The 13,334-nt window shown below is 35.5% G+C and overlaps 1 protein-coding gene across 1 annotated transcript in view; it reads right to left on the bottom strand.

The window, feature by feature from the left end:
- CEP83 (centrosomal protein 83) overlaps positions 1–13,334 on the bottom strand; it is a 119,456-nt gene that overhangs the window by 68,601 nt on the left and 37,521 nt on the right. Inside the window, exons 2-3 of the mRNA XM_019661262.1 lie at positions 7,725–7,999; positions 7,126–7,276 (exon numbers count right to left, since the gene is read on the bottom strand). Coding sequence (XP_019516807.1) covers positions 7,126–7,276; positions 7,725–7,897 — 324 coding nt within the window. The 5' untranslated portion in view covers positions 7,898–7,999. The remainder of the gene's footprint in view (positions 1–7,125; positions 7,277–7,724; positions 8,000–13,334) is intronic.

The following is a 13,334-nucleotide window of genomic DNA, read 5'->3' as shown; positions in this document are numbered from 1 at the left end:
CAAAACTGCAGGAAACCTGAATGAAGATATACTATTAAGAAATAATATTCCTTAATTGCTTTTAGGTATGATGATGCTATTGTGGTAATGCTTTTAAATTGGGATTGCCTTGTACATAACAGAGATACATGTTACTGAACAGAAAGAGTTCATCCAGCCGGTGCTAGCTGACCCAAGCACTAAACACCAAGAACTGCAACGGAGCAAGACTGGCTATTGTATTATGAATGGCACCACCCAGGAGAACAGGAAGCTCATGCTCAAAGGCCCAAACTCCTTGATGGTTTACAGACAAGAGGTTTTATACAGCAAAACTCACAAGTCACCATGAATCGGGGCTTGGGGTCACAGGTCTTGCTGATTGGTTAAGAGTGAAGTATGGGCAGTAAATCATTGTTTGAGGTCTTGAGGTCGGCTTTGGTGTCCCTCAGTCTGGCTTCCTGAGGATGTGGCCAGAGAGTCACTCTGCTTTAGGGCTCAGGAGCTGAAACACAACTCAGGCCATGATGTTTTCTTGAGCTTAACAGAAACCCGTATCTGTAACTCTTAGTCTAGGCATGGCCATGGTTTCTGGCTGCATCAGGGGGTTAATGAATTGTTAGGCAAAGGGCTAAGGCTTATAGGGAGGGTATGTTGTGAAGCTATTGAACAGAAAATATGTATTAAATCAAATTCTACATTAAATTAGGATCCTCAGTTTCAGTTGGTCACTCATTTTGTGAGCTGAAAAACCATCTTAACAATGCACGTTACTAGGTTATCTTATGTGCAGGCGTAGAAGCTACATAGCCCGTGACTCTTACTCATTGTATACTATTATCCTTTATGCCCTCTTTGTTATTTATCCCCACCCCCACCCCTGCAGCCTAACAGGCCCTAGGCTAAGCAAGTTCTATAATGGTTAACAGGGTGCTACACAACTTCCTTCCTGTGGCTGTTAGTTCAAACTAGCATATAACTCTATTTTTTTTTAATTGATGGTATTTTCTGAGGGGGGTCTTAACTCCTTGGCTTCATATATAATCAAATATTTAGGGCTGAAGGATGATTTGCTTCAAAATAATCCACAGGGACTGAGGGAGAGAGCTGGGGGTGGGGCAGGGTGTGTGGGGGGTAGGGAGAGTTAGAAGATAAGACTGGCTCAGAGATAGTAATTATTGATGCTGGGTGATGAGTATGTAGGATGCAGCACACCACATACTCTATAGTAAACTCTCACTTTCAATAGGTTCTCAGAAACTGTGATTTCAAGCAAAACGACGTATAACAAAACCAATTTCACCACAGGCTAATTGAATATAAACAAAAGTTACATTCCTATGGCATATTTCTGGTCACAAAAACATCATCAAACTTCTAAATAAAGGCCCAAAACATGTCTAATACGAAACACTGAGATAAATGTGAGCTATACATACATTTAAGAAAGATATATAAAAACAAGCAAGATAATGATTTTCCAATCCACTTATTCCAGTTCAGGGTTGCAGATGACTGAAGCCTCTCCCAGCAGCTCAGGGCTTAAGACAGAAACCCACCCTGGACAGGATGCCCTCCCATGGACCACTCATGCATACCCACACTCACTCATACTGGGACCATTTAGACACACCAATTAACCTCACAGGTACATACATCTTGGGATGTGGGAGAAAACCAGAGTACTCAGAGAAAACCCACACAGACATGGAGAGAAAGTGTAAACTCCACACAAACAATGGCCCCAGCCAGTAATTGATTATTTTTCTCATCAACATTAGAATGAAATGACATTACGAAATGACATTATTCAAAGGTCTTTTATACTTGTTTGAGATTTCCATAATTAAAAGTTAATTTAAAATAAAAGTGCTTCCATTTCCAACATATGGCACAATAGAGACTAGCTTTACTCTCTTGCCTGAATCAAAGAACGGACAAAAATCAAACAATAGTTTTCAAGGCACTGTATATAATGAAGTGACAAAGATGCTTGAATGGCAGAAAACAAGGAAAGTGAGCTTGTAAAAGCTTCCAAGTCATGGCACATGAGGGGATACCCAGGCAACGTCTCATGGACTCCTGACTGAGAATCCAGGGAGATAAGTGTGGCTAGAGTCACAAAACAGGGTGGCTGCGAGGAGCGTGGCACAGAAAGAAGATTATGAAGATCTGTAAAAGGTCCCTCTCGACTCATTCAGTAGAGTACTGATCAGCAGCTTATGCCCGTAAGGAAAATACCTAAGGCCAGGAAAAGCACTACCTGAAAGGATTAGAGGCATCACTACCCAATTATACACAGCTAAGAATATTTCCTTTTTCCAAAAGCCAAACTGAAAAACTCCATTTCATAGGGAAACTCGTGGAGCACTGAGAAGGGCCCCAGCAGTGGGAAGTAATTAGCTCTGCATTAAATACTGATCTGCTCCCATTTAACAAGACCCAGGAAGAACAGTTATCAAAACACAAAATACCTAGCACTCAGAAAAGTAAAATTTACGAGAAAAACTGACCAGGCATGAAAAAAGCAGGAAAATACTACTCACAATATACAGGAAAAGAAAATCAACCAACCAAAACCAACCCAGGAAATGTTAGAATTAGCAAAGACATTAACTGAATTCAGTACGTTCAAAAAGCTAGATAAAAGAAGAAACATGTTAAGATAAGGAAGATATGAAAAGACCAAAACTAGACTTCAAGATAAAAACTACAATTTCTGCAGTGAAAAATACACTGTGTGGACTTAGTGGCAGATTAGACATTGCAGAAAAAAAGATCAGCAAACTTGAAGACATGACAACAGAAACTATCCAAAATGAAACAAAAAGACAAAAAAGATTAAAAATACAGTATCAGTGAACTATAGGAGAACTTTAAGTGGCCTAACATTGGAGTCCCCAAAGGAGATGAAAGAGCAGGCAAAAAAAAAAAAAAATGAGATTTCGAAAAATTTTCTAAGTTTGATAAAACTATAAACCCAGACCCAAGAAGTCCAATAAACCCCAGCATCAGAAACATGAAGAAAAGTGCAAAGGCATGGCAATCAAATTGCTCAAAATCAGCAATAAAAGTAAAATCTTAAGAGCAGCCAATAAAAAAGAAAAAAAAAACCACCAAAAAAAAAAAGACACTGAATACACAGAACAAAGTTAAGGATGATGACAGCATGAAACACCGTTAAGTGAGAAGACAGTAGAACAACATCTTCAGAGTACTGGGGGTTAAAACTGTCTAGATAGATTCAATACTCAGCAAAAATACCTTAAAAAAATTATTTTTAGATATATAAAAGCTGAAAAAATTTCTCACTAGATTTGCATTATAACATGTTAATAATGAATGTCCTTAAGACAGTAGGAAAAGTGCTGCAGCTGCCAAGGACTTCTGGTTCCAAGACAGATGGAACCAGAATCTATACAAAAGGAATAAAGGACACTGAAATTGGTAACTACAAGTGAATCTCATGATCTATAAGGTCTCTAAAAAAGGGTCTCCGTAAGATTTTTCTTTATTGTCTAAAAATCTTATTAAAAACAAGCACACACATTAAAAAAAAATAAAAGATCTATCTTCCCTCCTTACCCCTCTCTTTCAAAGCACACATACATCAGAGGCATAGACAGAATTAGAGGATTTTCCCCATGCCATTTTAAGAGGAAATTATGCTGTGTCTTAGACTTCTAATGGAATACTGCGACTACTTGTCTCAAAAGAAACTTACAAGAATGCTTTATCATCCAACAGTCTGTGTGTCACTACCTATATTAAATCTATAAAAACAAATCTTTAACATTCTAACACTTGCATATTAACATAAAATAGGCCAATATTTTTCAAAGAATGTTTTAATGTTTTAATTTAAGAGGGCAAATATTGCTGTGCCAGATAGTCTTAACAAATTAATGACTGAAACTGAGTAATAAATTTTGCTCTGAGCTTTCTAACACCAAATAAAATAGTAAACATATTGAGTTATATAGTTTTCATTGCCTAGCACAAAGAAAACATGTACGATTTTGGTAAACTAATTTTAAAAATTTTTTATCAGAAATATATCAGATGACTCCCATTTTTTTTTAAAAGGTTTTGCTAACATAATAACAATAATAGCTAACATGTTCTAACCATTTACTACATCAAAGCACTATGCTAACACTATGTGTTGTCTCATTTTCATCTTTACAATCATCCTCTGAGCCAGGCACTATTGTTATTCTCATTCACTACAACTACACGTGACCCAGAATTATTCTTTAAATGAATGTCTTTCATATCGTTTTTCTATAAAAGGCAAAGGAATATTAAATCTCAACTCAGAAAAGGTATTTTGCAGGTAGACAAGATAATACATGTATATTTTTAAAATAATCATCTTTCAGAAACCTTCACTGAAATATTTCTTGCTGATCTTACTCTCTTGAATTTACTGAACTTAACTCACAATTTGTACAAATTGCAAACATCCATTAAAGCAAATAGCTAAATTGCTTCAATATATGTATGGATATGCATAGATGTTTCTTTAGTTAATTTTTGCCAGATAAATATCACATAGAAACCAGGCATGTTTATCTTGGAAAACAGAAATTTACCAGATAAATTATGTTTTTCAGCAAACATTTGGGAAGTTATCATGTGGAGAAAAGTACTATTATTTTGTGCAGATCCAAAGAACAGTACAAGAACAAACAGGGAGACTACAGGGAGGATGATTTCATTGCAATACAAGACAGAAAATGCTTACCATATTCCAGTCCATAAAGGGAACTGGATCACTTTAAAAGTTCACCGGGTTCTCTAGCATGACAGCCCTGAAGCAGAGAATGAAGACCCATGTGCCATAGGTGTTCCAAAAAGGAACTACTTTGGATAGTGTATTCGTTTCCCAGGGCTGCCATAACAAAAAGAGCCAAACCAGGTGGTTTAACACAACAGAAATGTATTGTCTCACAGTTCTGGAGGCCAGAAGTCCAAAATCAAGGCGTCAGCAAGGCCATGCTCCCTCTGAAAACTGTGGGTGAATCTTTCCTTGCCTCCGTCCAAGCTGCTGAAGGTGGCTGGCGCTCCTTGGCGCTCCTTGGCAGCTGCAGCACTTCAATCTCTGCTTCTGTGATCACAGGACCTCCTTCCCGTCCCCCACTCTCCACCACCTGTGTGTTTCTCGCTCTGTGTCTCTTCTCCTCTTCTTATAAGGAACCAGGCATATTGGATTAAGGGCTCAACATACTTCAGTATGGGCTCGTCTTAACCAGTCAGGTCTGCAAAGACCCTATCTCCAAACTAAGATCACTGTACTGGGAGTTAGAACTTCAACATACCTTTTTAGGGGACACAATTCAACTCACAACAGATATGAAACAGAACTAGATGATTATCAACTCTAAGACACAGAGGGTCTAGGTGTGTATAAAACAAGAAGTGCAATATTATACAGTATGAACAGAACAATTCTCACTCATTCATTTATTCTATTTATTCATGTCATTCATTCCACAAACATTTTCTAGCACTGCCTTGAGTACGGGAGGCACACTGAAAAAAAGTTCCTGCCCTCATGGGGCCTGCATTCAAATAGAATAAAAAATAGCCATCATTTATGAGTACCTACTATGTGCCATATGATGTACTAAAAATATAAATTATCTCATTGGTCATCACAACAACTCCTGTTCGATAACAACTTTTATCCCCTTTACCATATGAGAAAACTAAGGCACAGAAACATAGCTATTTGTTGAAGGTCATCATCCTCCTGGTAAACTGACCCTTTTTTTTGTTATAAAAATGTCCTTTTTATCTTTAGTGATACTCTGTCTTGAAGTCTATTTTATCTGATATTAATATAGCCACTCCAGTCTTCTTAAGCTTACTGTTTGCATGTACTTGGTACAAATCAGCCTGTATAGATGTTACTCTCAAGAGACAGTCATTACATTTGTAATGCCTGCAGAATACTCTCAATACCTTGGGTTCATTCAGTGCTCACAGATTCCATTCATACAGGTTTCTCAACTTCTGCAAAACAAATTAATCCAATTCTAACGCCTTAAACTGTATTTCCCTCTGCAGTTTTGTTTTGTTTTGTTTTGTTTAAATGTCCTAAATATTCCTCTAAACAAAACAGTAAGCACAGTAAAGGCTCCAACCCAAGTTTAGTGGTAGTGTTCCCCACTATGGAAGATTTCAAGGAGATACTGAATGGCAAACTTCTTCCAACACTGCTCCCAAAGGAATCCATGAGTTGGGTGATGTGCCATACTAGATCACTCGAAAGATGGCTTTTTACTTTATCAACTTATAACTCTGGTAGTAATAACACCTTATTATTTGTATCAAATAGTAGATAAGCAGAAATAAACAGCTGGTGCTATTTGGAGATTAAATGAATACAGGAATATCACTACTAATTTGAAATTTATAGCTAGTTTGACTGGTGCCGAAGTTTAGCTTTCCTCTACTTCCTTGGCAAATTAAAAACTGTGAAAACTAATTAAAGAAACTATAGTCGGTACGTAAGTACCAACGATCTTTTGCTTTAAAGGCTCCATTTACCTTACATTGTGCACATAAATTATGTGCATATATTATTTTCACAGTGTCTTTTAAGAAGCTCCTTAAAAATAACTATCAGACTTTTTTAGCTTAATTTCAGTTACAATACTTTAGTGAAAAACAGTACAGTAATACCTTGGTTTGCGAGCATAATTCGTTCTGGAAACAAACTACTCGTATTGCAAGAGATCACTCCTTTACCACATTAAAATGTATTAGAAATGTTTGAGCATCTTGCGGAACACTCGCAAACCAAGTTACCAGCAATCCAAGGTTTTACTGTAAATCTTTCTTTAAAAAATATTCTTTAATTCTGAATTTTTATCAATTAAACCTGGCCTTTCTCTCAATTATTCTGAACAGTGAAATATTATTTAAATCAGAATAGGTAAGAAATTTACATAAAATAACAGTATCGCAGCTAAACCCTAACATGGTAGCGAACTTTCTAGAATAATATAAGAAAGAGAATTAAATTAGACCAGTTGGGATATAGCAAAATACTTAAGAGTACAGACAGAATTTACCAAAATTACTTACTTCCACTAAACATCTGACTATTTTTATATTAACTCAAGTATATTTTCTTACCTGCAGCTTCATTTCTTCTAAGTCGTTAGTTTTCTGTACTAATTCCTCTCTTAGTTCTTCAAGCAGCAGCTGTAGTTTTTCCTGGTTAGTTTGCTTTTCATTCATCAGGCGCTTGAGTTCATTTTGTGACTTTATGTACTCATCTTGCAACCTGATTTTTAAAATTAGAAGAATTCAATTTTAAGTGTATCCTTTGCTTTCTAATTGCATCTCTTTACGTAAAGTCAACCAACACTACAGAATAAGACCAATATCATATATTCCACTAAAATTGCAAATGTGTTCTCTTTATAGTTTCATTTAATTATTAACACTGTAGTTTCTGAATGTAATTTTACTTTGAAAAGAAAAAACAAATTTAGCCATCCAATACATTTAATTTTATGTCTTGCTACTTTCAAAACAAGACTTTTATAAATTCATAACCTACTTGATAGCATTCTTAGTTTTTTAAAAAGTCATTTTAAAGCAAAAAACTACTGTATTAAAAGTTTTAAATGTATATACTGCAAAATAACAAAATAATACTGTATGTTCCAGAGCAAACATTCAAAAAAATTTTTAATAGAGCCCGTCATCTCCAAATTTAAGTAATTTACCTTGTGTGTTCAGTTTTCAGAGTCTGATAATTAGTTTTATGATGAGCACATCGTAACCTTTCATCAATTAACATATTTTGGAACTCAGAGTGAGAACCTGTCATCTCACTGTCTCCACCAGGAGGAAAATTGGTGGGAAAAGTGTCCATCTTGGTAGGTGAGCTGACAACCATGTACAAATAAATTCTGGCCTTCTTACTGTCTCAATTTTATTTCCAAGAGTATTTTCCACTTCCTTCTTGTTAGGACAGAATCTTGGGAGGCCAATTTTATACCTGCACAGAGAAATACACTTAATTAACAATTAGTGAACTTCCTCAAGTGTTATATATTTTTATCACTTATTATTCTCCTTATCATTTCTATACTAAAACCCAATTTTCAGATTTTCAATTATTCAAAAAACAAAATTCAAGAATAAAGTTGAATCATACTTTACCAAAACGTCTTTACTTCCACGCAGTTTCTATGACCACCAAGTCACATCTTCAGGTATTAACCTAACTACAAGTACTGACTTTTCCAGTTTAGGTGCTCCTGGATTCACAAATCCCAGATGTTTCCCAAAGCTAATGGGGTAAACTTCAAGGGTGGATCCTGGTATAAAATCCTTACCCCAAAACCAAGGGTAAAGCCATTTGGAACTTGGTAAATGGCTGGGGAGAAACACAGTCTTCACAAAGATTACCTTCAGCAAGTAACTATGTCTGTAATTAATGCAACACCGGGTCTTTTATTTGATACAAGGTGAACTGCACTCAGGGCACCAACTCAGATGAGAAATTCGTCAATGAATAAATATTGACCACTCTTACATGTTACACACTGTGCTAGGAACAGGAAACTAAATCACATCAGCTATCCCCAAAAGCACTAACCCAGGATTATGGAAGTTACTAAATGTTTGTTTTATTGAAAAGTGAAAAATGATCACACGATGTGATATATAGATGATGTATTATAGAAGTATAAACTTGAAACCTATATAATTTTACTATTGTCACCCCAATAAATTTAATTTAAAAAAATGAAAAATAAATTACTCACCTATATTTGAAAGTACAAAAAATGACAGTGTTATTATTGTAAATAATTAAAAACAAATATTTTAATCAAAGTAATTCTGTCCCCTTTAACTTCATTAGTCTTTCTCAAAACTATTATACTCATATATTTTTTTCCTTAAAAGTATCTCCCTCAGTCATGGGTTATCATGAATTACCTTTTGTTACTCAAGAAAGGATCTTTAGCCTAAATTACTTAAACTACTCAGTCTTGCTTGAAATACATCATTTCTGATAAATTAATGTGATGTATGCATATTACATTAGATTTTTAAACTAAAATTGGGATTGCTTTGGTTTCCTGTCAAACTGTATTTTAATGGAGAAAAAGGCCTCCAAGGATACTTTACACCTTACTATTATGTTAACTGTGCACCAGGATTCAATCTGCATAGGCGCAGAGTGAACTGTTTATAGCAGCTGCCACAACATCATTCTGTCAAGAGTATACATTTGCCATATAATTAATGAACTGGATCATAAAATTGGCATGTAATTTTGATTCTGCTCTTTGATCCAAATTAATTTTTAAGAGATAAAAAAATACAATAAACCTATCTCATAGTTTCTAATACCACCACAAGGCATTATAGGGTTTAATTTTAATTAGCTAGAAGCTTAACCTACCTTAGAAAATCCAAAGCTACCTTTTATTTCCACTACTAGGGAAAAATATTTTCAAGCTAAAATGAACATTTTTTTTTAATTCCAGTTGAATTGACAGTAAATATTCTTTCTTTAAAATGGGAGTTAACTCCCCATGGGAATCAAATTCACTAAAACCTAAACATTTTATAAAATAAAGTTAAAATGATTTATCTCCTTCCTTTTAGGTACTAAAATCTACTGGAAGTAGTTTTCAGGAATTCACTAATTTCAGGATATCCCTTTCTCAATCGCCACCACCATTACCTCATGTCCAATTTGAGCTCTTATGCAAACACACATATATGAGGTATGATAAAAAAATATGGTAAATGTTTAAATTAAAAAAAAATATTACAGTAAAAGACACATTGCCGTTAATCCCTCTCAAAATATTGCCCCTTGCTTTGAACACACTTATCCCATCATTCTTGCCACTTTCTGAAGCAGCTCTGGAAGTCCTCTTATGAGTGTCTTCAGTTGCACTGTCATGGCTGCCTCGATGTCCTGAATCGACTAAAAACATTTACCTTTCATGGTCATTTTGACTTTGGGGAAGAGCCAGAAGTAGCACAGTACCAGACCAATGAATAAGGTGGAGGAGGACACACTGTAATGTTTTTATTTGACAGAAACTGTCATATACCAGAAGCGATGTGTGACACGGAACATTGTCACGATGGAGGATGACTTATGGCACACTTTAACTGTAGCTCACACCCGACTGACTGCACCGTACAAGATGAAACTTGTCACACACTGTTACTAAGGGTCGATGTGCCATTTCCCATATTGAAGATCCCTGTCTTTCTGTTGGATGGCACTTGGCAACAGCAGTCACCATATTTTGTGATCACACCTGGTATATATTGTGCTTTTGTATTTTTCCCAAACCAGGAGGATTTCTCCTGTTCCACGATGATGTTTACCATTTTATTACCTTTTCATATGTTAATTTTAGTGACTAACAAAGCTAGAATCCATTATCACACATCACCAATAGGCATCACACACAAAATGTATAATATACTTCCTTCAACACACACACACAAAAATTAACAATTGTTAATTTGCACACATGCACACAAAAATTAAAACGAACCTCCCTGGAAATTTACCTGTATCAAAATGATAAATCTGCTTGACCACTGCCCCAATCCTAGGTATTTATTCTATGAAAATAGTTGGAAAAATACCCAAAAATAATTACAAAGAATTTCCTTTGCATTGTTTTTAATTTAAAAAAAGAAAAATCAGAAATAACCTAAACTTCCAAAAATAAAGGTACATTTATACTATGCACTAAAAAGAAGTTACATCTGTCTCTACTGCCCCCACAGAAAGATGGAGATTATGAATGAAACACAAAAACACATACATACTTACATACAGTCAAATAATATACACCAAGTTGATAATAATAGTAACTTCTGGAGAAATAATAATGGGGGGACTCCTCCATAGGACAACTTCCTCCTTATACTTCAATAATTTTATTGTTAAATTTTCTTTTTAATAATTACAAAAACAATTTTTCAGGTAAAATTCAAGTTATCTTAAACCAAATTCATCATCTTTGCTTTCAATCTACCTCTAACCTGATTTTCTAGCTTCTGGTATAAATACTAATATAATGCTACCATTCATCCACACTTAACATCCAAAGCCTTCTCTGTGTTCTCTCTCAACCTCCCATAAAAACACCAAATATTCTTCTTTAAAATGCATTCCATTATCTTCATTCCTAGTTAACCACAAAAAGTCAGGCTCTTATCACTTTATAACTACTTTATAATTAGAGCTTTATGTTATCCCTGTTTCCAATATGGTCTACCCCACAAAGCACTGTCAGATAAATATTCAAAACTTTTGATTTGACTTCTCACTCTCACTCAAAAGTTCTTATTTACTATGTGACAAAGTCAAAACACTCCAGTATTTCAAGGCCCTACACAATCAGCCTCAATTTACCTTGTTTAGTCTCATTTCCTACCATCTGCCAAAAACATCCTACTCCAGCTTCCCCTGAACAAATATGCACATCATGCCTTTGTTCATACAGCTTTTGTCTGGGTTTATGAGTCCTACACTGATAAAAACAGGCCATAGTATGGATTATAATCACTAACTGTTCTCTATTTCTGTGATGATTGGATATGAATGGGTTTAAATAAAATAGATTAGATTTGAAAAGAACTTCTTGCCTCAAACTTAAAGTTATGAGCCACTGGGTTGCATCTGCCAATAGTCTTTTCAGAATTTTCTCCTTTAGAAATATTTAAGAATCACAGAAAACTATCTGCCTATTTGTGTGAGTCTTACCAAGGTCAGAATGAATTTTATATCTATTTTTAAGTATTTTGCACATATAACATATTCAGTTCTCCAGTTTAGTAGTAATCAAATTATCAATAATAATCTTTGAAAATCTAGTTATGATCGTCCTCCAAATAGATATCTAGTGTCATACGTCATAGATAGAAAGGCCTCATAAAACGCAATTCCTTCTCTGACCTTCAATAGTGATTCCACTATTCTAGAGTCAAGGTTCCAAAGAAAGAACTTTTTTTTTAAAGATTTTATTGGGGAATTGCGGGGAGGGGAAGAGCGTTGGGGAATAGGGGAAGGGGAACAGACAGGTAGACAAATTGCTGTTTTGTTCTTCAGTCTGGTTGTAGAGGACGTCGCTTCACTGGCCCATGTTGGTATGATCATTGTGCTCTTCCCGGGTGAGGCAATCGGTCACCGGTCATTGGTCAGCCGCTCACAGCGGTTCCCGGTAGCTCACGCCGGCTACCAGCCACTCACGCTGGCTGCCAGCCACTCACATAGCTCACGGCAGCCTGCTGCAGCCTATGCCGTCGCAGGCGACTCATAGCAGCCCAGGTCCAGGTCAAGCTGTTGTTCATCATCTTAGCTGTAGAGGGCTAGCATCACTGGCCCTCAATGTGGGATCCGAACTGCAGCCCTGCTGCTCAGAACTGGTGCTCCCAAGCGAGCTCTTAACCAGCTGAGCTACTTGGCCGGCCCAGAACTTCTATTTTTTTATATTAATTCTATAAGGAGGCTTTTAGCTAAAAAGAGAAAACCCCAACTCAATTACCTTAAACACTGTGAAAAAAAAATGCATTATCTATCTCTTATACCAAGAAATATTAAGATAGTCTTCTATTTCAGGTAATAGAGGACTAGATAATTTGGATCAAGTCTCCTGCTAAGAACAATAAAAGCTGGATACATTACAGGCTGCCTCTTAGGAATAAGAATAATTCAAAAGAAAGATATTAGCAATTATTCAAATTGCTCTAAAAAACAAGTTTACAAATAAAAAGTGACACAATAAAAAAAAGTCCATGGGATGATAAAGCAATATAAATTAAGGCCACAAAAAACAAAACAAAACGGACAATAGAAAAGCAAGGGTCTTACTATTAAAGTTATCAGACAACCTTTCTAAAATAAAATTTTATATATTATTATTGTGTGCAAGGCAATAGAAAATAAGGCTGAGAATTTTTTGAGAGAATTAGAAACCAAAAACAGAAATCAATGGAAAGTCTAAAAATGAAAAATTATAATTAATAGTTCAATGAGCAGGTATAACAGCCCCAATTAGACATGGATTAAGAAGGAATTGGTAGACAGGGTGAAAGAATATATTCAAGATAAAGTAAAAAGAGAAAATACAAAAAGAAAAGAAATACAGAGAATAAAGTTTGAAATGTCATTTGAACAGACGTGCAATTGGAGTCACAGAAGAAAAGGAGAGAAAGAATAGAGCAGAATCAATACCTGAAAAAAAAAGGGGGGAGGGGAGAGGCGTGGACAACTTCCCCAAACTGGAGAAAGATATCAGCTTCTAGATTCAAAAAAATCCTACAAACCCCAAGCACATAAATTA

This window comes from Hipposideros armiger, unplaced genomic scaffold (genome assembly GCF_001890085.2).
Source record: "Hipposideros armiger isolate ML-2016 unplaced genomic scaffold, ASM189008v1 scaffold_342, whole genome shotgun sequence".
Taxonomy (NCBI): Eukaryota; Metazoa; Chordata; class Mammalia; order Chiroptera; family Hipposideridae; genus Hipposideros; species Hipposideros armiger.
This window is presented reverse-complemented; position numbering and strand designations above follow the sequence as displayed.